At 43.3% G+C, this 22,908-nt stretch overlaps 3 protein-coding genes across 3 annotated transcripts in view; 2 read left to right on the top strand and 1 right to left on the bottom strand.

The window, feature by feature from the left end:
- T265_01196 (hypothetical protein) overlaps positions 1-7,376 on the top strand; it is a gene marked incomplete at both ends in the record, with an annotated part of 46,685 nt that extends 39,309 nt beyond the window's left edge. Inside the window, one exon of the mRNA XM_009165157.1 lies at positions 7,248-7,376. Coding sequence (XP_009163421.1) covers positions 7,248-7,376 — 129 coding nt within the window. The remainder of the gene's footprint in view (positions 1-7,247) is intronic.
- A 605-nt stretch (positions 7,377-7,981) lies between these two features.
- T265_01194 (hypothetical protein) overlaps positions 7,982-22,908 on the top strand; it is a gene marked incomplete at both ends in the record, with an annotated part of 27,035 nt that continues 12,108 nt past the window's right edge. The window contains one exon of the mRNA XM_009165155.1: positions 7,982-8,002. Coding sequence (XP_009163419.1) covers positions 7,982-8,002 — 21 coding nt within the window. The remainder of the gene's footprint in view (positions 8,003-22,908) is intronic.
- T265_01193 (hypothetical protein) overlaps positions 9,945-22,908 on the bottom strand; it is a gene marked incomplete at both ends in the record, with an annotated part of 19,685 nt that continues 6,721 nt past the window's right edge. Inside the window, 4 exons of the mRNA XM_009165154.1 lie at positions 9,945-10,351; positions 12,466-12,534; positions 16,492-16,674; positions 22,302-22,364. Of these exons, the coding sequence (XP_009163418.1) occupies positions 10,115-10,351; positions 12,466-12,534; positions 16,492-16,674; positions 22,302-22,364 (552 nt within the window). The remainder of the gene's footprint in view (positions 10,352-12,465; positions 12,535-16,491; positions 16,675-22,301; positions 22,365-22,908) is intronic.

The following is a 22,908-nucleotide window of genomic DNA, read 5'->3' as shown; positions in this document are numbered from 1 at the left end:
ACCCGAGGGCGCAGGGAATAAGGCATTACTGTCTCATTCCTGATGCGGCTGTGCACAGCAAGTGCCTTTTGAACACCACCAGGCTCTTTGGCTTTAAAAGTATTTCGACCGTATTGGATAATGCGCCGGCGGTCACGGTCAACCGTTGGGCGATCGGAGTGGGCGGTTTTTGGGGCCGACCTTTTCTAACCCGTCCTTCCTCAGGGGAAGGCGGCATTGCTGCTTCCATAAATATGGGTATGTTGGTCACCTGGGGGAAACACCTTACTGCCTTCACACTTCTGTCGCAGAGAACAGTACGACTTTACCCCCAGACCCCCCCGTACCACGATTGCACGTAGTGCGGGGTCTCGCTGCTCTTGGTCTGGCTGCCCCACTTTGGCCTTCCTGGCTTGGTTGTACCTTGTGGAACGAAGTTCCAGCTAGTGTAGCCCGCGGGATCATTGCAGCACTCAAGCCCGACCACCACGTCAAGGTGACAGCTTTAGGTCGGGCTGAATGTTTTCTGCTACTGCACAATCAAATATCCGTTTCCTAATTATCTTAGCACGAATCTATTGGCGCCTTCCGACACCACTTCTGAGATATCAGTGGTCAAAAACTCGAAAACCTCGCACCATCTGTTCGCAGAGGCACATGCGGCCCTTGAAACCCAATGATATGCATCTCGATACCACAAGTGATGCGAATATTAGCAAACGTGACTCGGGGCTTTGAGACTGCCCACTTCCTTCCGATCTAATAGAACTAGCGACGTTTGTGAAATTCCCCCTTATCCCCAGGGCTTCTCCTAGAGTCACAAGAAGTATGTTTAGAGATTTCACATTCGGAAACACAACTCTGCACTATGTAAGTGCAATCAGAGTGATGAAAGTTTTGCTAACAAAGTAAACAGCTGGTAGGTTAGAAAAAATTATCAGCTTTGATTTTGTCGGCGAGTGATCAACAGCCTGGTTTACGAGATCGTGGGTTAGTTCTCAACCACATCAATCAAGTTAACGTGGTGAACCAAGAGCTGAACCAAATGCCTCCGATTACAAGCTGCTCAAAAACACCTTGTGGCCAACCACATGGTCAGGATCGGGTTCGCTGTGAAAATGGAATAGTGTAAACACACGCGTTATCCACAAGCGGTTGCGCTATCTAGGCCAGATGTTGTTGAGTGCATGTCTTAAGTTCCAAAGAGGTTTTGCCAATAAAGTGACGCTAAAAGAGAGGAAACTTGGGACTTTGATCCAGTTGGATGGTCAACACCAAGGTAGTTCTGGGTTCGAACCGAATCAACTCTTTTCATTCTTGTTCACATCTGTTGTTACATCTCTTGCGAAATTGGTTTCATCTCATGCAGTGTTATACGGGTAGTGCGGCGCAGGTTACAAGAGATCAGTTGGAGAAATCAATACTAATGTTCTTTGATACAATCAGCCTCAATCAGCTTGAGGCCTAACTTATGTAAAATGAAATAAGTTAATCTTTTGGAAATTTTCCGCCAGATGCGTTCGGTGTCGAGGAGCATACCTCTGATATACTAACGTCTTGTATTCTGTAGGACCCACGTATGTTCATTCGACAAATACACCGGATAGAACGGTTTAGGGCGGTAATAAATTATTAGTCAATGAGGGTTGTTAGCGGATACATCCACTGTCAGCTTGTGTGAAAGCCCTTATACGGTCATCACTTGTTTCTCCGTTAATGCTCCATATTAAGCAGAGCAAGTAAAACAAACAACAAACAATAAAACTAACGAACAAACAACCTCAATCTCATTGTTAGATATACATTACTTAATTTTATCAATCACTATACGATATGGTGGTAAATCTACAGATTAGTTGTAGGAGGATGCAGGATCTCTAGAATACAAGCTCACACTACTCTCCTCTTTGAACAATCGTCCTTCCGTCCTGGCGCAGTGATTCTGGTGAGTCCACTCCACTCGCTCTCATGAGCGTTGATCAGCAGTGCGTACATGCACTTGGCCGTGTCGTACGCCTCACATGCTAGACAAGCGGGCTACCACCACTCCACCAGCGCACCCTGGGCGCAGTCTGAACAGGCGAACATGGTCACGATTCAGTGATGTGATTGGTTGGTACGACGGCTCACACAGCGACCTGGTAACTGTCCTGTTTGTTTCGATCGATTAGCCCGCTTGTCAGACAATGTCTGCAACTTGCCAAGCCGTTTCTCGATTGAGATTAGTAGACTGTAGAACCGTAGAATTTACACGTCACTCTCGTTTGGACAGTCATTCCTCTGTTCGGTTGCAATCCGATGTAAGTGGTGTTAACGGCACTCACTCTTGTTCCCTACATTCAATAGAGTGCACTTTCTACGGCAATATGGCAAATTCGTTAAAAAAATCCAAATCCGCTGGTGACGAAAGCCAGTCATGGGGTGTACTGGTGGTGGGAATTAAGGCCGCAGCAGACGCACGTGACCGGTTAATCACAATTGGGAAGCCCGATGGCGGTGAACAGACGGGGGAATCGATGGCAATCGCCCATAGAATTCAATATATGGCTGAATAGATATGAGACTATGACCCATACTTCCGTGTGCAGTCAGTGTAGCCCAACTGAACAAACGTATAGTTGCTCAAATCAGAGGACTTGTGAAATAAGTGATATTCTGTAGTTGTGGAGCGTATTGGCTGACACAGAGGTGTATTGTTCCAGTGTCTGTCGTCTGCTCCAAGGCGCTAACTAGACTGTCCTCCGCGTAAAGCGGAGATGGGTCCCATTCGAAAATCCTCAGTTGGTTGACATGTTTACACACGAGTTTCAGGCTTGCTGTGGACTCTGTAACAAGCCACAGATGTGAGTGCTTCTTATCTCTGCGGACAAGTGAAATGTAGTGGCTTTTCGGGGCATCATAACTGTTCCAACATGTTTGTCTGGGATATACACTGTAATGTCACCAGCCATGGTCAAGCTTTACCGCCCACTTTTTGTCCTGCTACGGTTGTAGTTATTTGGGCCAGTGAGGGTGTCACCCACATACTTGGCTGTTAAGCTCACTGGATCACGAGACTTGCCTTTTTTTATACTCACAAACCACGTCACATTAAGGTGACTTATCAAACGTCGATTATCTGTACCGTCTAGCGAGCGTAGCAACAACTCATGTGCTGATACACCTACACAGACGAAAACGGACCTACATATAGGGAAACCGAACACGGTCAGCACACGCACAGACTGGCGCTCGCGCAGGGAGCAGGAGGCCAACCACTCTCCACAGGTCCACAGACAACTATGGAACACGTGTAGCAGTCATACTGCGGAGAAAACACGTTTCCGCCCTCTGGACTTTCACCAAGGAACTCTCGCAGACGATAAGTTCCCCTTTTGACTTGCCCCCATTGTGCATTGTATTTATTTTCATACGTGTGGCATCTCACCATTGTCAACTATACTAAAAACTTTGATTAGTGCATATGCCTTCTGAATCTTATTATGGCCATCATTAACAGTGCACTAATAAGGGTATGGCGAACTTTTTTCGACATCGATAAGCAGTGCCGGACGATGGGTGAAAGTTGTCCACGCATTCTCTGGTTGTAGCGTTTGCATGATGTTCTGGTCGTTAGCCAGTAGCAGCACCTGGAGCGCTGAAAGATTTGTTTTGCTTATGAAGGTCTGGGCTGCCGCTCCTGTAGAAGAATTCACCAGCTACGTGGTCTCTACTACCACTTGGATTTTCAAAAGTGACCCCTTCCACCATGACTTTCTCGTTCGTCGGGATAATGCCGAGCTGAGATGGAGGACCTGAACCTTGATAGCGAATAGACTCCATCAAATGATTCAACGGAGGCATTACGTGGGTTAGGTCTAGCAATTTGCCACTGAAGGTGGACCTGCGGGATACTTCTTCGGAGAGTGAGGTAAATTTAGGGTCCCCAAATGAGCAGCCGATAAGAGTGACCTAGACTTGCTACTGTCAGGTGAACAGCTAAGGTAAGTTCGTCCTGGGCTGTGTCGCTGAGAGGGAGATGCACCATAGCAAAGGGACACGTGTCTTTATTAGTGGGGGGAAAAATTGCAGAAAACGGTGTCTGTAATCAGTAGGTTATGTGTTAGCGTGCTTCTGTGTTGGACAATGACCCCACCGACCATCGTTTGGCTCTTGCGTCTCACAGATGATTGTCCCGAGATTTGGACTTCGCTCTAGTACGTTGAAGCTTTGCCACGTCTCCGTGATCACAATGAGGTTCCATTTGGAACTGTGTTGATGATTCGCTTAACTGGGGAGACCTTGGGCTTTAGTGTTGCAGTAGGAAATGCAGTTGCAGCTTAAAGATCCCAGAGTGTTAGTAATATTTCAGGGATTCACATAATTGGTCAAACTTCGACCGATATGTAGGAATTTTCGAGTGTAAAGAGAACAGGTGAGTTTTTTGTTGGCAGAGTATTCTCAATGAGAGATGCTGCCTTGTGGCTGTAGATTGGGTTTACTATGACTCAGGCGCAGGGCCTCGGTTGTTGCAGCGAGGAGTTGCGCCACGGTACAAGTACCGTGAATATAGTTTCTAAGACACCGTGTTGGTGGATAGCTTGGTAGCCTTGAAGATGCGTGGACTAGTGCTCTTGTAATTTCTTGACGTACAGAGACGGGTAACTTCAGCGTTCATAAGGTTAGTGAGGTCCGGGAGCTCTTGGATGCACTTCCACTCTGTGAAGTTAGTTGATGTATGAAAACTCCCCTGGCACTCCTTTCGGTTCTAATTTGGAGATCTGCATCATGACGATTCATCCGCTCGCTCCAGGGGATGTTTGAGCATGTGCGCTGCGTGAATGTTTGACGCAAATTATGAATAACCAGCATCATAGCTCCCGCTTCTTTCATTGTAAGAAGACGGGGTCCATCGATTTGTAAGTCTAATCCAGTACCTTGGACTTCACTGGCCCTCTTGACGAAAAAACTGAACCCAACTTTTTTATCCTTCTCTGATTTTCGGACTGTCCAAGGTGACCTTGTGGTTTCTCGCATTTGGATGCAGATCACCGTTAAAAATCCGGGTGTTCTCTGTGCTGGCTTCCTGTGAAGCTGAAGTATGTGACGTTGGTAATAAACCGTGAGAACATTTGACCGCTTCCGCGCGTTTTATACAGCGGTATTTGAGCCAGCTGAATGGCCTGGAGACTGTGGCGGCGGTTTGGTTGGACCAGGAATGGTGAAGCGGTTAGATAGAAGAGTCAGACTGGTTTCGGTCCTGGGGCATTTACAGCACTTGTGAGGAGAATTGGATGACAGTTTGTTATCGGGTTTGGGTCAAAGGTGGACCTTCTTTCTTAGTTGCTGGCTCAGGTTGGTCAGTTTCTCTTCGTTCTTCAATCTCAGTGGGTAACAACAACAACTGAATCTTCGACAGCTCACGACCAGTTTCGCCATTCTTGGGGCTAATCAGGTAGGCGCAGTCCCCGAGTTTCCGTCAACCTTATGTTTTACTTGAAACCAAATTGCACGAAATTAGCGAATGCACACTCATTTTCATACTAATTTGGTTTTTCGAGATAATCACCTGGACCCCAAGATGGATCTCTCCTTTGTGATGTTTCCAGGCAACTGAATATACATGTATCGCGATATCTCGAATATCGTAGCGACTGAAACATGAGGCGACCTGGTACAACACATTCAGTTGCCTGGACACATCACAAACGAGAGATTCAGCTGGGTTCCAGGTGAGTTTCTTGCAAAACCGAAATTGTTTGCAAATGAGTGTGTTTCGCTAACCACCAAATCTTTCGACAGTGAGTTTTTTTTCAAAATGACTTTCAGAATCATCTTCAGTCAATTCCTTTAGTTGCTTCAATAAGTCGATAATGCTGAATTTGCACAGGTGGAATGGAAAAAACAACCGCATATGCCATACAGCTGGAGTGAATTTAAGCCTAAAACATAGAAAGGTGATACCAAAGAGGTTTCTTCAAATAGTCTATTAAACAAAAATTTGACGTTAACTAGATGAAGACTTTCCAAATAAGAACTTTTTAAAGAGGTGGGCTGATTTATCGTGACGCATTCAGCTCGCTGACTCATTCGGACATAGGTAGATACGTTTTGTGAAATCACGTTTAAGTGTTTCAGTCATCTTGATTATTTGGGCACAGGCCACATGTGAATCAATAAGTACATTTACAGTACTATCTTGCCTGCTCATACGCATGTTCTTGGAGTTGTGTAGTTGTATTATCCTTAGATGACTAACTTCCATCGCTTCGAGGATCAAAGCCATGTGCTAGCCCGTAAGATTTACTCCTTAATATCTACCATCTGTAGCTTGTCCCCTCATCCCGGCGCTTAAAGTTTCCCATGGAATCGACTTCTGAAAACCACGAATTTTCCTGTTTTGGGGCTTCAATCTGTTTGTGGGTCAGTATTTTAAACTTTGCAACCTGGTAGACTACTCCGTATCATCGCGAGATCCATATAACCTGCCCTACAGATAAACCGATTTAATAAGAACGATTGAGCCTGTTCGTGTGCCTTTTGTACTTGGTCACTGGCGCAGCCAATCAAAATTTAGAACCGAGAAGCCGCTGGTGTGAATTTTACCTCCGCTGATACGATGAGGTATACAGAATAACCAGGTATGACAAGCGTTAAGACTGAAAACGAAGGGAGGGTGCCGTATTATGGGCAAACATCGGTTGATCGGTGGCATACTGTTTCATGCAGGCCTCACCCAAATCATCACTTGTATTTCGTCTAACCAACCAAAAATGCCCATTTAGTTACGGCAGATGCAAGGGCTGACGAACTTATGGTTTCAATAGTTTCCCCTCAGGGCACACAATTGTGGAGGTTAAAACATTCGAACATGAGCAACTACCGGGCCACACCAAGAGCAGTGAAAAGATACTGTCAGGAAGGTCAGATTCATGAAAGCAACCACTGAATGTCTGAAAACCACTGAGACTCCTAGCTCTGCCAGATGTTGACCAGACACACAACGCCCCCTCAGTACGCAGCGCTTCACAGCCTTGTACCAAACCCGGACAGCGCGGGTCAGCGTTGATCAAGGCAGACAACGACCCCGCAATATGCTGCGCGTCGCAGCCTCGTACAGCCAGCCCCGTCGCAGCCAAACCGTGTGTCAGCATTGGACCAAGTTCAGACAGTGTTCCTCCAATAAATAGCTTAAGACCATTGTACTTTCGCACTCTCAGGCACTCGCGCTCTCGCACCCGCTTGTTCGGCATATGGATGTTGTGTTCCCTTCCGTGAGTCTTTTTCAGGCACTGGGCACTGGAGCGGGTCAGCAACAGATACTACAGGTTGGCGAATCAGCAGATGGAACAGATACTGACCAGCATGGGGCTCAACAACGGGTCCAAGGTCATAAACAAGACGATTTTGTGACGTGAATACGGTAGGAGGGATAGTGTATGCACACACGAACCTACGGATGGATTCCACGCGGGAGCCAAACTGTCTGGACAAATTTATTTTGATGGCAGAAGATAGGTCCACGAAGTTTGCAGCCTGCCACGTAAACGGCCACTAATCGATGTGACACTTCATCTATTTGGGTAGGTGTGATCTTGTCCTGTAAAGAATTCGTAAAGGTTCAGTGGGGTCTATGTTGTGATGCGCTAATCAAGCACCGATTGGAGATGTCCTGTTTTCGTTAAAAAAATTAGCCTGCATCCGTTCCTTTCTTGTTCAACTGAGTTGGTACCTCGTACATCCAAGGCATGAAAAGGAGCGTGGACTGGCAACCGTTGTGTTACTATGAGGCATAACAGTCATCACATAGTAAACCAAGTATAAAGCTCGGTGGCGCTTACAGTTCTACTTATGGTTTTCTAAAGTCCACAGTTGAGCCAGTCTGTTTTGAAACGTCCAGAAATGGAAGGTTAAGGTATACAGACTTCTCCCGTACTGTAGCAACCTGGAGATTTGAAGATAAAATAAACTGCCCAGGATAATCTTCTCTGGGAAGCTCTCTCCCCTCAGAATTGAAGGGTGAATGATGCTATATCCTGTCAAGGTGAGTTAATCACACCACTGGTCAGCTGCTGATGGTAGAAAAATGAGATTTTAGAACTACAAGCCAGGAGGCTGCGGGTTAGAAATTCCGTGCTGCTGATTCCAAACAAGGATGAAACAGCTGTACGGTGCTTTTCGGATTTTCAGCATAGGTAGGGGCACTTACGGGACTCAATTTCGATTGAAAAAAACAACCAACACCCTCCCCTAACATCTTGAGCTCACATGGTTGCAAGTTCACGAACATGTGCTTCCTTGAATGCACAGACCCCCATAAGTCCCACCCTGCCTTCATCTCAACAATATCTATAGGTTATTTTGGCTGCTTAATCCACTGCATTCTAAAAGCGTTTTTCTATTTCTTTTGGCTTTATTAATAATGGTATCTGTTTGGCGAAATACACTCAGTTGTAAACTAATTTGGCTTTGCAGGAGACTCATCTGGAATCTTGCTGAATGTCTCGTTTATGATGTTTCTAAACCATTCGGGTTCAACTAGAACATAAGGCTGGCGGAAACTCGGGGACTGACCCTATCTGATGAGTCTCACGAAGGGCTATGGGGTATTGTATTACGTCTATACAGGTACCTGTTTGCACTCTTGTCCGTCTTGACCTCTTCAATTATATGACCTTAGGAGGAATTATCCTACATGCTTCGTTAACTAAAAAATAACCACCGGGACCAGATATGTGCACGCCTCTTACCCAGTGTATATTTTGGGTTCAATATTTAAGGTTAATCATTAAAAGTCATAAGTAATGTTACTGGAACCTCGTTATTCAGGTAGATTTACAAGCTGTTGATCAGGTGGTCAACTGTTAGTGACCTCAAGGCTGCTCCATATAAGGGATAGCTTTAAGTGTTCAGAGATATCCGAAGAACTCGTTCAGGTTTACTTTTACCTGTCCTTTGTTGCTGTTCCGAGTTGCAGAGTGAAAAGAACTGAGTACTGATTGCTACTTCTAATTTGTTAGGTCTCACTTTGTATGGTTTTCCATACCCCAAACCCAGTAACTGTCTTGGCTATGCCGACAAAATGACCCACCAAGACTTTCCAATCAGGCCGCACCATCAACGTCTTCTGTATAAAGTTTTTGACTACTTATGAGTAGCTAAGAGTCAACCGCACACGCCACTCGAGTGCGGCAAGCTCAGTCGTTCTGCCGTGACACTTCAAGCGCATTCGCTGTGTGCTGGTGTACTAATGACACGGTCGCCCCAGTGTATGAGACGCTAGAAGTTCAAACATTTATTGACACCGGTAACAACGAAACTCGAGTCGAACGCTTGTTCACCATACCGAGAGTAACCGAATTAGCTGTGGTATCCAGTCACAGTCAGCCCCAGATCAGAACCAGCGATTCACCAATATGAACGGCGCCCCGTCTCTATTTCAATGGACCGCGTAGGGAACTGTGCTCTAAAATATGCATAGTTGCATGGTAGATTGCTAAATTGTACATTTCGTCGGTCTGCTGGCTACATATCATGGAGAACAAAGCTTAGTAAAGATCCAGTTTGAAACCATGCTACCCAAGCAATCATTTACACAGGCCACATGACAGATGCCTATCCTATTACTTATGCTTGTCACTTTGCCAGAAACTGTAGGTAGCAGATATTTATACCTGAACAGATATTTTGCAGACCACGGAAACTCAAAAAGTAGTTCTTCAAAATGACTATGGGGGCGCGACAGAATATTTAGGCACGAGTTTGATCCGATTAATGACGCTTCATCACCGGCCATCTGTAGCCCAGTTTACGCTGTTTGTACAGGGCGTACCAGGCGATCTGAGTAACCTTTGATGAATTTTCGCTGCTGATAAACAGCCTCGGAAACAAACTCAGCTTTGTTCCCTTGCAAATCACGCATAGGATGTAGGGTCGAAACGAATATAGACGCCCCAATCTTTAAGGAAAAGCCATACATAAGCTTGAAAGAATCGTATAGAGTACAAGTTGGCGCTGGAGAGTTTGATAAAACAGTGGTTCGTTACTGCTAACTTTCGGGAAAGATTCAAAAAAATATGTGTAGTTTTCACTGACAGAAACCGCACTAGTGATGCGATTGAACTCGACTGAATTCTCAATAAACTCAACCGATGGGTCATTGATAATCCGATGATGCTGTAAAGAGGCGGAAAGGCGAATTCATTGAGCTGGTGATTGGTTTGTGGTTGAGGGATAATGAACTCGCGGTCGTCGCGGGTACGGCACCAATCCGGTTCAGATGACAATTAAGACAAAGCAAACGATGGATCATCCTTTCCGGGACATTCGGGTCTGGTTCGATCATTGGATAGCACCGCTTCTCGATTTCATCCCCGAGAAGCTTTTTACAGTCCTGGAATATGAACGAATGAATCCGTAAGATCAGCTCGGCAAAATTTTTGATATCCGTTGAAACCAGCATCTACCTTGCATTGAGTTAAAATTATACGCAATGTGGGTGGTGGATGTCTATCTTGAATCATGACTGAAAAATCTGGTTTTGCTCAAGTGGACAAACCGTCGTATCACTTAAGTGGAATCTGTTCAGCATTAATTCGGGCGTCACACACAGTTGTATCGTGGGTGGCCGTCTATTAGTTACGCCTGCACTGAAGCTGCTAGACTATGCAACAAGGAGAAGACAGAGAACTCGGGACATGGCCGTATTGTCAGGGAATAAACACAGAGCTTCTGCGTAAATATGTAGGATGACTAAATGGTCAAGTATGGTCGTTCACCTGTTCGTTCTGTACGGCCAATGGCGGTGTTCCGATCGTGAACACCTTCAGCTCCACTCCGCTGTTCGTATGTTGGTAAGCTGTGTTTGGTGAGCCCCGCCAACGCACCTGAGTGAACACCCTCAGCTCCACTCCGCTGTTTGTGTGTTGGTAAGCCGTGTTTGGTGAGACCCGCCAACGCACCTGCTATCCGGAACGTTATATCCGGAAGGTGTGCTACCGATGATGACCTTGGGAATGCGTCATTCTCTGCACTGTGCTTTTTTCATGCCTGGGCGCATCCTGACATCAGTGTATTCCATTCCCAGAGCAGATCACTGCGAATGTCACGGATGCTCAAGTCTTCACAAGTAAACAGCATACCGGACACGTTTTAAGCTTTCATTTCCCGTATTTAGATTGACCGATAGGATTAGGTCGCATGATGATCACAGTAAGTTAACCAGTTTAGAGCTTTGTTCGAGAAGGGCTTGGTAAACAGTCGCTAACCTTTAACTGGGCAACGTTTCACTTTTGACACAAAAGCTTCATCAGGTCACCAAGTTGGTCAGGTGTGAGGCAGAAGGAGAACCTATCAGCAAGACCTCTTCAGGTTAGCACATTAGGTCAGCGTTGAGCATCAGTTAAAGGGTCTTGTCAGCTAGTGTGGTTGCTCAAATCTTACGACTGATGGGTTGAAGGAATTTTTCAAATTATTTCTGATCGAATTCGGTTCCTTAATCTTCCAGTTAAAGGTACTTCAACTGATGATTCACTTTGGGTGCCACTCATGGATTTGGTCAGTATGTGTGGGTTTGTAAGTGCTACGACAATTTATTTTGTGGGGAAGGATGGGGTTTTGATGACTCCTCTTTCTGACAAATGTACATTAACACTTGTTAGCTCGACTGATCTAAAACCGTTCTCCACACGCTTGGTTGGCGACTTCCACCGCCTTAGCCATCAGTCTCTGTGACACGGACCGTAATCCTTGCCTCAACATTCTCTGAATCTGTTTTGTGTTCCGTGTCCAGTGCATGTTCCGCCATCGCTCAGTCTTTCAGTAACTCTGGATTTTCATCTACGTTTCCCTACCGTCTGTTTATTTTTCTCCTGTACTGTCTGACTCTGATGTGGAGTTCCCTGGCTGTCTGTCCTATAGAGACCTTAGTGCCTTTAAACCTTTAAACCAACGTTCAACACCGATCTAGTGTGCCAATCCGAGGAGGTTTTGCTGATTGCTTCTCCGTCTGCCTCAAAACCTGGACAAGTTGGTGACCTGTTCATTTGGCCTGACGGAATTTTGTGTCAAAAGTGAAACGATGCTTAGTTGGAGACTACCGATTGTTTACCAATCCCGTCTGAAATGAAAACCTCTCAGTCGGTTCCAAACTTTGCATTTTAGAACTTGTTGTTGATTACATCGAAAAAAAGTGTTGCATGCGATCTGGACCAATCTCGGTTCGGAGATCAAAATTTGAAGTCAATAGTTTAGACCTCTTGACCGCAGGAGCAACAGCAATAATTAACTGATAGTAAAGAGTAACAGGTATGACCACAAAACTCTGGCCATTAAACGAACGTTGCTCTCTTGTCCTATGAGAATAAGCGAATGATTGTCAGGCTAGGACTGCGGATACCACACGATTGGACTTAGATAATTAGACGAAAAGAAGATATAATGGGCCAGGAAGTACCAGACAGGGACTTTGTAAATTTTGGGACAAATAATTGTAGCATTTAAACTCACACAACAGCGATAACAATCCAAGTGGAATTCCTTGTCCAAAGCCGCAACACGTAAAACTTCGTTTGAGGCCTGTGTGGATTTAAATTGGGGGACGGATATGCATGTCAGTAACAAATGCGTAATGTGTGAAACCTGTACTATTTTGAAGTCATACTTGACACGCCTCAGCTGACTAGTCTGTTAGTGCTGAGTAAGCCCATGATCATCGAAAAAACTTGCAGTTCTGAGCATCCATTCCAAACAGGATCTTTTAATAGACATTTCGCCCCGTAAGTGAATCCTGCCCACTCTGCAAAACATGGAAGCACTATACAGCTGTTTCATCCTTAGTCGGAATCATCAGCACTAGACATCCTACGAAACTCGAAGAGTTGATCATACTACTGATCTGCAGTTGGGCGTCCAAATCATCAGCCGGGATGTCGAGGGTTTGAAACTCCCTTGACTTCCTTAAATTCACACTGATGAGGATTTCAAGTAAGGATGGAACAGCTGTAAGGTGTTTCTTGGTTTTTCACCAAAGACTGGTAATTCACCCTAGCCTGGAATCAAAAGAACGCCAGTTCGCTGTATTTCGGTATTCGATAGATTACCAGAAGCCTAACATGCAAGTCGGGAGCAGATTCCAATCATCTAAACACAAAGCCTAATGAAAATACTAAGCGGTTCCAGGCATTTCAGTGGGACCAAAATCATGATTTAATCAATACTTCTGTACGCTGAAAGACGTGGCGAAATCATGCAACTTTTGCATGCTGCACATGATACGGCTTGTTTATAAATAAGATACAATTCAGGATGAAGGCGTGAATAAGAGACCACTAAAATATCTCCAATTATAATTCTATCGACGCAATACCGTGCCTCATTTAAGCACCGACTCGTAGTTATACGCGACATTCAGCCTCACGTGAAAGTTTTTAGCGGAGAAGTACCGCTGTAGAAGCGTATACTACTGATGAAGCATGCAAATAGTGTCTGATTAGGTGTTCAACCTCCGCTCACGCATCCAACGGGAGGTGATTACTACAGAAAGTATGAAGTGACCGTACAGTGTGCATTCGTTATTTCTTATTCTAAATGATGTCCAGGAAAGTAAAAGTCTGAGAATGTTTACTTTGCAGAAAGTCTGTGCAGATAAGGTTTCGTGTCTAATTGCTTGTAACCGCTTAGTTCGTGTTTTCCGATGAACCACGCAGTCAAGGGTGATTGCGGCTAAGTCGGGACAGTGTGCTTGATTAGCAAAAAGCGTATGAAGTTTTCGAGGCTGAATATTTTGGCCGTGGGATGCCATTCTGTAGCTATAAGACATTTGAAGCCAACCGGAAATCGTTTTCATTTGAACTGAGTCACAGATCACTCAGGTATGGCTAAATTATGGACGGACCAGTCCATTCATGAAAGAGTTCAGAGTGATACAGCTGTTGATGGTCATATTATTCCGGTAAAATACCTAAGGACAGTCAAACTCAGTGCGTCAGCTGCAAGTTTACGTACCTGCGGTTGATCCTAAACGAAATCAATTAGCGATCTATCACACGGACCAAGATGTACAAGTTCTGTTAGGCCGTAGTTCAGACAGATAAGAATACAGTTCACTGGCCTTCAGATGTAGTAACTTTGAAAATGTCGGGGTTGATCTGTTTGGGAGCCTTAGCCGTCAGATGCTTCCTCAAAACAAGTCTCAACAAATCTTTATGTTAGATGAATTTACTGGAAACAAAAGTAATGAATTTTTTTCAAGAGAATTTGTTTCATTGGTAACTGAAGAGAGAGGTAAAGATCCAGCTACGTGCCAACCATCGGTACATCATTTTGGTGATTTCAATGATCGTGCTTGTTGTTTGGACTCAAGATTTCCAGTGAGTCCGTCATAGCAGAAGACCCTGTTACCTGTTACCTGTGTCGCGTCACTTGTGTGGAAGCGGACGTCTCCGACCGATGAGTTTTCGTTTTGCATCGGGGTCGTTGCAGTCAGCGGTCATGACAAAAAGCCAACAGATTTCGAAGTTTTTCCCAAGCGGAACAGAGTAACGCACCAATCGAAACGGAGCTTTTGGACATAGTCTTCTCTCGGGAAGGATTGCTTGCACGTGCACTCAGCACAAAATTTATCGTACCTGCCGGTCATTGTACCCACTAGTCAATACAGTAGCACACAGATTACCTGCCGATCGTAATCAGAAGTTATCACACCAAACTGGAGTGTTGTTCATTTTTGACACGCTGTCCAGAGCTTACATTCCGCGTGAAAACAATGTGATTCCCGAATTTGACCTCTGCCGTGAATGACTGGCACAAATAACCGAAGTTACCTTATCGAAGATCAGATCATATTATTACCAAAAAACTGACCTCATTTCTTGCGAAGCAAGGTGTAAATCCTAAAACACCTTAAAGGTTCTCATAGCAACAACTGCCACTGAAAATGGAGTGGGTTCTGCTGCTTAGAAGTGTTTCTATGGCGTAAGAAATGTGTTTTAAAGATTCGATGGAAAGAATACTTCGACTTGGTCTTGTGTTGAATGCGGCCTCCACATGATCCGAAAATATTTGTATGAGGTGGTCATGACAGGGCCACTGGGATCCTAGACCATTCCTGGCTGAGGCCCATGTGATCCTGTTCGTAGATAGTCGGAAAGTCTTCAGGGCATAGCACGTAATCGATTCCAGTGGTACGCACGCTGTCATCCTCTGATCGGGCTGCCTAACTACAGCTCGCCCGTCGTTGTGAGCTGGGCTTGTGTGAAGTGAGGTTTGCAAGGGACAATAAAGTGGTCCTCTTAGCGGTGCCACACTCCAACAGAGTAAGTGGTTGTTCATTCTAATCCTGTCTGAAGATGTAGCCACCTGATCCTTGGCCATTTTCCTGAAGGACATGGGGACTATTCGCACTAAGCCCCTACCCTTCCCTTTCCTTTTCTTTGAATTTTTTACTAAAGCTTTCTTCTCTCACTGTGGTGTGGCATTTAAGCTGCAGTATATATCACTGGTGTACAACTATCAATGATGATGACGTAAATCTAATTACATACGGGTACTTCATGCTGTATGAATACTATTGATGACATAGTGGTTAACAGTATAAATAGTCGTTGTTTATGCGTCATATGTCACAGAACCTTTAACATTGGTGCAGTAGTGCAGTTCATAAACACTATCTCTTTAAATCAACCTATTATAGTGATCACTCTGAGGACGGAGCGCTGGTTATCACCATTACAACCGTGGACAGTCTTCACAAAATGCTAAACACAGTCCCACCGAACTACTGTTCCCAGAAGACGGACAGCAGTTTATGCATGAGGAGTCTCAACAATTCAAGAGGTGGTGGGGATTTCAACGTTGCATTTACAATCCGTACCACTAGAATGACTTTTTGCCAAAAAATTGGACATTAGCCAATTCCTTTGCTCTGAGATGCAATTCGTTCTTGGAAGACTCCCTCCTAGGAGACAGGCTACAGCCTGGGTTTACGTATAAGATCACTTTTTGAAGTTATTCCGAAGTCCAGCACACACATGAACTAAGGACGAGAATTATAAGCTCTGTTATCTTTAATTTTTGCCTGTAAAACGTTATATCGCGTCAGAATTTCAAAGTTGCGTTATACTCGGGTTAATATCATCCTTCTCATTTGGACTAAGGGTATAATTGATTATGCTACTGGATGACAGGGGTGTCCAATATGCGGGTCTCCTGGATGCGGGTGTTCTTTTTAGCATCCAGTCATAGCGACCTGAGGATCACATACAATACAACTGATTCTGTTCAACAGGGGGGCGGCTTCACGGCACAAAAGCAGAAATGCAAGTTAAGGATACCCCAGACTAGTTAGCTTGGATAGAAATTGTTGTGCATCAGACCTATTTATGGTTGTGGAACCAAAGTGGTATCAGATCCGTTGGTATTATTCATGAGTTCTTGTTCGCAATCTATCCACTCCAATAAATCAGACAGAGGGCTTAGCGGAATTTGTAAAGCGGCATTCGTACGATTGCCCTGAATGAACGTAGAAGAACTTACACCATCAGGCACAATCATGTATCCACAAGCACCACACTGAGGGGCGTGTACGAGATGGTAATCCGGAAGGCAGTAAAGAAGATTGTTCGAATCCACAGTAAAAGGAACGCCGTCCAGGCATTTGGTGCACACGGAGCAGTTGAAACATCCAGGATGATACGAGTTGCCCATGGCTTGCAAGATCTGCCAGACGCAAACAAGAAAGACACGAATTTCACGAGTGCTCGAATTTGACAGAACAAGGGTAGAAAAATCCAAAAGGCCTACAAACTTCTGGCCTCATGGTATGGTAAGGTGAGACTCAATGGGGCCTAACTCAAAATAACATGGTATCAAGTACAGAAGACGATTACAGAAGTTGACTAGTGATGATGCTTAATATCACAGATTCAAATTCTTTAGTGCTAGTTGGGTTAGTTAATGTAAGTTGCAGGTCAATAGATGAAGGGCTAGGGAATATGATCATGAATTAAAGGTGGTAAGACTACCGTATGCAGCCACTTCAGCTCAATTCATGCAGACGGTTACTTGCCGTTAGCCCTAGTCAGCCGTAGAGAGTTCGGTCCTGCTTCACATTTTCTTGTTTGAATTGTTTCGTATACACGACCAATACAATTTGACAAATTGTTCGATTTCAAAGCAAGTAGCATTCCGCTCATGGGTGACTGGGTTCAGGTCTAACCCGATCAATGTGCCCGTCCTGAAACAGACTGTATCTTCCCATAAACTGGTCTGAGGTCCTCTTTACAATTCATTTTACTCACTACTGATAGTCACTATCTGTTTGTTCCTGTTTATACGCAGTTTTAGAACCGTTACATGCAATGTGCGTTCGTGTTGATGCTAACACGAGGGCGTGAGATTTCCAGGAAAGCAGGGAGGACTTGTGAAATCATTCAATCACCACAACAAAAGTGCACAGTGTGCACTTTTTATCGGCTGTGCCATTGCACACATCAAGGCAGTGCAATATACCTGACGATTAGACCTGATTTTGAATGTAACATTTAAATGTGCGGTTAACGCTATCATGCACGCAAGAGCTGGGTTGGCGATAGTGAAACCATCTGAAGGACAATCTACTTATTGCTTTACAAGTAGCTCGAAATAACGAAGTCATTGAACGGCATGGGCCTTCTGAAACACTACGGCGAGAGTTTCTGAGAAACTTTGTGAGTGCGTTTTCAAGGCTAAAATATAGGTTTTTCACTCAGAGTCAAGCCAAATCAATGATTAATCATCAATGTAGAGGGTTCATCAGGTAGCCTCAGGCTCCGGGTTTCCATAAACGAGGGATCCGGTTAAGTCCACCGTAAAAGCCTAATTGATTTGAAGACGAGCGTAGTTGTCGAAATATAGAGGGTTAGTGTAGCAGCTCTGCTTATGATGATATCGGTTGTTTGAAGTAATAGCTCACCCAAATTTATCGGTCAAAAGAATAGGAAGCTTATATAACGGCTTTTCCGTTTGAAGAGCAAAACACATCTTTCGAGATTCAAGGTGTAAACTCATTTATTCTAGATGGTTTGTGTCCTTCTAGGGTGACTTCAATTGATTGTCTCTTTTAGTTGATGGCTTTCTGTGAGGATTCCCATTAGAAATGGAACAATGTACTTTTCTTATATATTAATGATATTAGACGTTTGTCCGAACATTTCCACACTGTTTCGTGAGTTGTTGCATCCGTTGCAGCGTTGCGTTCCTTACCGAGATCGATCCTGGTGAACAGAATGACTTCTCACATTTCTGTAGAAACCATATTCAATAGTTAGTACAATCAATTGCTTGGGTGGGTTAAAACTGGACGGAATACACTTGGTTACATTATACCTTCATAAGGCAAGCAGCTTCTGTCTCTCTGGAACAAAGTAAAAGGTAATGAGTTACGTGATATATACAGAAGAGACGGTCTTTCGAGTTGCCCGGCGCCTTGAGCGTCATATCAGTCCTGGCGCTCATTCCAGCCAGCTTATGTCGGAAGTCTTATTCCGATCCTGCGGCGCAGTGTCTGGTGAATGATCTATTTATGGGCAAACCTTCTTCTCTGACGAACTTTTGAATTCGTGTCCTCAAAGGTAACAGCACTTGCCCTTCAATTAGTTCGATCACGGTAACAAGGTTGGATGCAGTAAGTCGGAACTACATAAAAACGTACGTTTTGGAATAGTTCACGAAATGGATGAAGCAGGAACGACTGAGTAAACCTTAATTGGTAAAACAAGAATCGGAAGCAATCATCCATGGGTGAGGTGCCATTGTGGACTGAAAGTGCTGTTATATTCTCCCAGTGCACATCAAAATTTGGAAACTTTAATGTGTACTACTTAACAATGGTACTCAGCCAAACGTTAGCACAAAAACCAGTGAATAATACCAGCAATTGATTCGTTTCAGCTGGGCGCAAACTGGATGAATGAATGAGCGAATGAATGAATGAATGAATGAATGAATGAATGAATGAATGAATGAATGAATGAATGAATGAATGAATGAATGAATGAATGAATGAATGAATGAATGAATGAATGAATGAATGAATGAATGGGCGGGTGGATGGATGGATGAAGGATGAATGGATAGATAGATAGATAGATAGCTAGATAGATAGATAGCTAGATAGATAGATAGCTAGATAGATAGATAGCTAGATAGATAGATAGCTAGATAGATAGATAGCTAGATAGATAGATAGCTAGATAGATAGATAGCTAGATAGATAGATAGCTAGATAGATAGATAGCTAGATAGATAGATAGCTAGATAGATAGATAGCTAGATAGATAGATAGCTAGATAGATAGATAGCTAGATAGATAGATAGCTAGATAGATAGATAGCTAGATAGATAGATAGCTAGATAGATAGATAGCTAGATAGATAGATAGCTAGATAGATAGATAGCTAGATAGATAGATAGCTAGATAGATAGATAGCTAGATAGATAGATAGCTAGATAGATAGATAGCTAGATAGATAGATAGCTAGATAGATAGATAGCTAGATAGATAGATAGCTAGATAGATAGATAGCTAGATAGATAGATAGCTAGATAGATAGATAGCTAGATAGATAGATAGCTAGATAGATAGATAGCTAGATAGATAGATAGCTAGATAGATAGATAGCTAGATAGATAGATAGCTAGATAGATAGATAGCTAGATAGATAGATAGCTAGATAGATAGATAGCTAGATAGATAGATAGCTAGATAGATAGATAGCTAGATAGATAGATAGCTAGATAGATAGATAGCTAGATAGATAGATAGCTAGATAGATAGATAGCTAGATAGATAGATAGCTAGATAGATAGATAGCTAGATAGATAGATAGCTAGATAGATAGATAGCTAGATAGATAGATAGCTAGATAGATAGATAGCTAGATAGATAGATAGCTAGATAGATAGATAGCTAGATAGATAGATAGCTAGATAGATAGATAGCTAGATAGATAGATAGCTAGATAGATAGATAGCTAGATAGATAGATAGCTAGATAGATAGATAGCTAGATAGATAGATAGCTAGATAGATAGATAGCTAGATAGATAGATAGCTAGATAGATAGATAGCTAGATAGATAGATAGCTAGATAGATAGATAGCTAGATAGATAGATAGCTAGATAGATAGATAGCTAGATAGATAGATAGCTAGATAGATAGATAGCTAGATAGATAGATAGCTAGATAGATAGATAGCTAGATAGATAGATAGCTAGATAGATAGATAGCTAGATAGATAGATAGCTAGATAGATAGATAGCTAGATAGATAGATAGCTAGATAGATAGATAGCTAGATAGATAGATAGCTAGATAGATAGATAGCTAGATAGATAGATAGCTAGATAGATAGATAGCTAGATAGATAGATAGCTAGATAGATAGATAGCTAGATAGATAGATAGCTAGATAGATAGATAGCTAGATAGATAGATAGCTAGATAGATAGATAGCTAGATAGATAGATAGCTAGATAGATAGATAGCTAGATAGATAGATAGCTAGATAGATAGATAGCTAGATAGATAGATAGCTAGATAGATAGATAGCTAGATAGATAGATAGCTAGATAGATAGATAGATGAACATAATAGAATGGACGAATGAGTGAATGTATATACATGAATGAGAAAACATCACCTCAGTAACACAGCGCAACCGCACCACTCGTTGAACGGAACCTTGTTTGGCCTAATAAACCTTCTAATGCACTAGAATTACCATCATCATCCTTGGCGACGAAACTACTCTGGGAGAGCTCCCGCACATCCATCTCAAGCTAGTTAAATAAAACCCTATGGTAAAGAAAAGTATATATTTCGAAAGATAATGGGCCACCATACAACCTTATGGCGGACATAACTAACGAGTAAATTATTGTCCTGTGATACTAATCAGGATAAGGTCTTCACTAAGGTGCAACCTACGCTGGTGGAACAAGTAACATTATCCGACGTTCTGTGAACGTAGTCAACCTGGCTCCACCGATTGAGAGCTGCGGGACAATACATCATTCTCTTCTTCCACGCTGACCGAGGTGGTAAAGTCTGGTTAAATTCTTGTATGTCTGCTCGGTAGATACATAACTTGTGAAATTCTCCCAATTGACACACAATACAAAAGTGAGAAATGCATTCACTTAACTTTTCTGATCAAAGAACATGGTAAACTTATGCTCTGTGTAACGATTTATCGTTTGTCACTCGAAGGTGCAAGCGACTCAGTTTTCTATGGATTAGGTCACCGTATAAGAATCTACGTGTTCCTGTGCTATGTACCTGGGATCATTCTCAGATAAAGTGACCATCAACTTCCGCCCAGGTCTGACCGAATTCACCAAATGACCGGTTAACGCTCAGTTGATATTCTAAATTCCCCAGCTCAGATTGTACAAAAATAGACAAAATTTACAAAACACCAAACGAACACTGATCGCATTCCGGCCCTCGTAAATTCGGTGTAATATTAGGACATCATGCAGCTGTATGACTTTTAGTTTATGTCGGGAGTTTTAAGGCAGCATAGTAGATGACACGTTACTGCCGTTTTATAAATTTAAACTCTATGACTCAATGATGTGAGGGCAAATGTCAGGCAGAAGACGAACGAGAAAGTTGTCTTTTTGGGTACCTAAAAAGAATATTCAGGCCCAAAATGAATCACTTAGAAGTCTAGTCGTGACTAAAACAGATAGCTCTGAGCTTTCCGAATGCAATTTAAACTCGGGTGATGCTGGTTCTATCGTCAACCAATCGGATTGCTTGCCAGCACTGCTGCCATCCGCCCGTCAAATTATCTGCCTTGTAAAGACTGGACACTGAATGGAAGCTAGTTGTGGAAATGCGCGTCGGCATTAACCTCAGTATTGACGAAACTTTTGGAAGCCGGTACGAAATCCTCCTAGAATGAGTAATACCATGTCCCACTGTCGATGTTATTCCTTTCAGTCAAGTAAAAACCAACAATCTGTGTAGAGGATTCGCCTGTCACAATGAATTACGGTGTGAAGAACTTTACCGATCACCTATTCAGTTCAGCTTGATAAGTAATACTCCAATAATGTCAAGCGCCATCAATTTGAAGTTCCGAGAATAAACTTCTTGCGTTCTGCTGTTCAGCAGTCTTGATGACGTACTTTGAAAGTGCAACCTTCGGCCGAAAACTGGCTGCGCACGAGAAGCTTTTGGATCTTTTCGGTGTCAGTAATTTGATAATCTATTGGAAAGCCAATGTGAATTTCATCTTAGGACAGAAGTACCTTAGGGGAGACTGATTGTAAAAAAGAACAACGGTAAGGATACGCTTACCCTTTCAGAAATAAGGTGTCCACATGCACAGCATTTCTCAGCCACTTGCTGAAATCCGCAGTACTGGAATTGGAGTGAAAGTAGATAGACGATTTCGAACATTTGCTGTGTAATACAAGTGCTTGACGCGTAAGTTTCAAAAACTAGCGAAACGTTGCAATTCATCCAGTCACGAAATCGCCATAGAAAGAACAGGTCTCGGTTGTCATTGATATTCAATCTGCTGGTTCAAGATGAAGTTCCAGCTTATGACGTGAAAGAAAGCAAATGTAAACATCGACTTATTTTGCAGTGACCACCCAAAGCAAATGTATGTGATGTTCTGGAAAAAGATGTGTTATATGGACGAGTTTTCGTGGGAACAACCCCCTGTGCCAGGACCTTTGACTGCAAGTACATCACAACGGTGCGCCAATTGGAGGGCAACACAAATACTTGAAAACAGATCCCACCTTGGTTACTGTAACACAAGTTTAATCTCGTTCATCAGTTCCGCCAAACTGGTCCCCTTTTTGTCTTTTTGAACACTTTAAGTGTTCACTTTTTACAACTGCCCTCATTTAGTTAATCCGGTAGTGCGTCAGGTTTGTATCACAGTTGAGTTGCT

Source organism: Opisthorchis viverrini (genome assembly GCF_000715545.1).
Source record: "Opisthorchis viverrini unplaced genomic scaffold opera_v5_12, whole genome shotgun sequence".
Lineage (NCBI taxonomy): Eukaryota > Metazoa > Platyhelminthes > Trematoda > Opisthorchiida > Opisthorchiidae > Opisthorchis > Opisthorchis viverrini.
The sequence above is the reverse complement of the archived record's forward strand: the minus strand, read 5'-3'. Positions and strand labels throughout refer to the sequence as shown.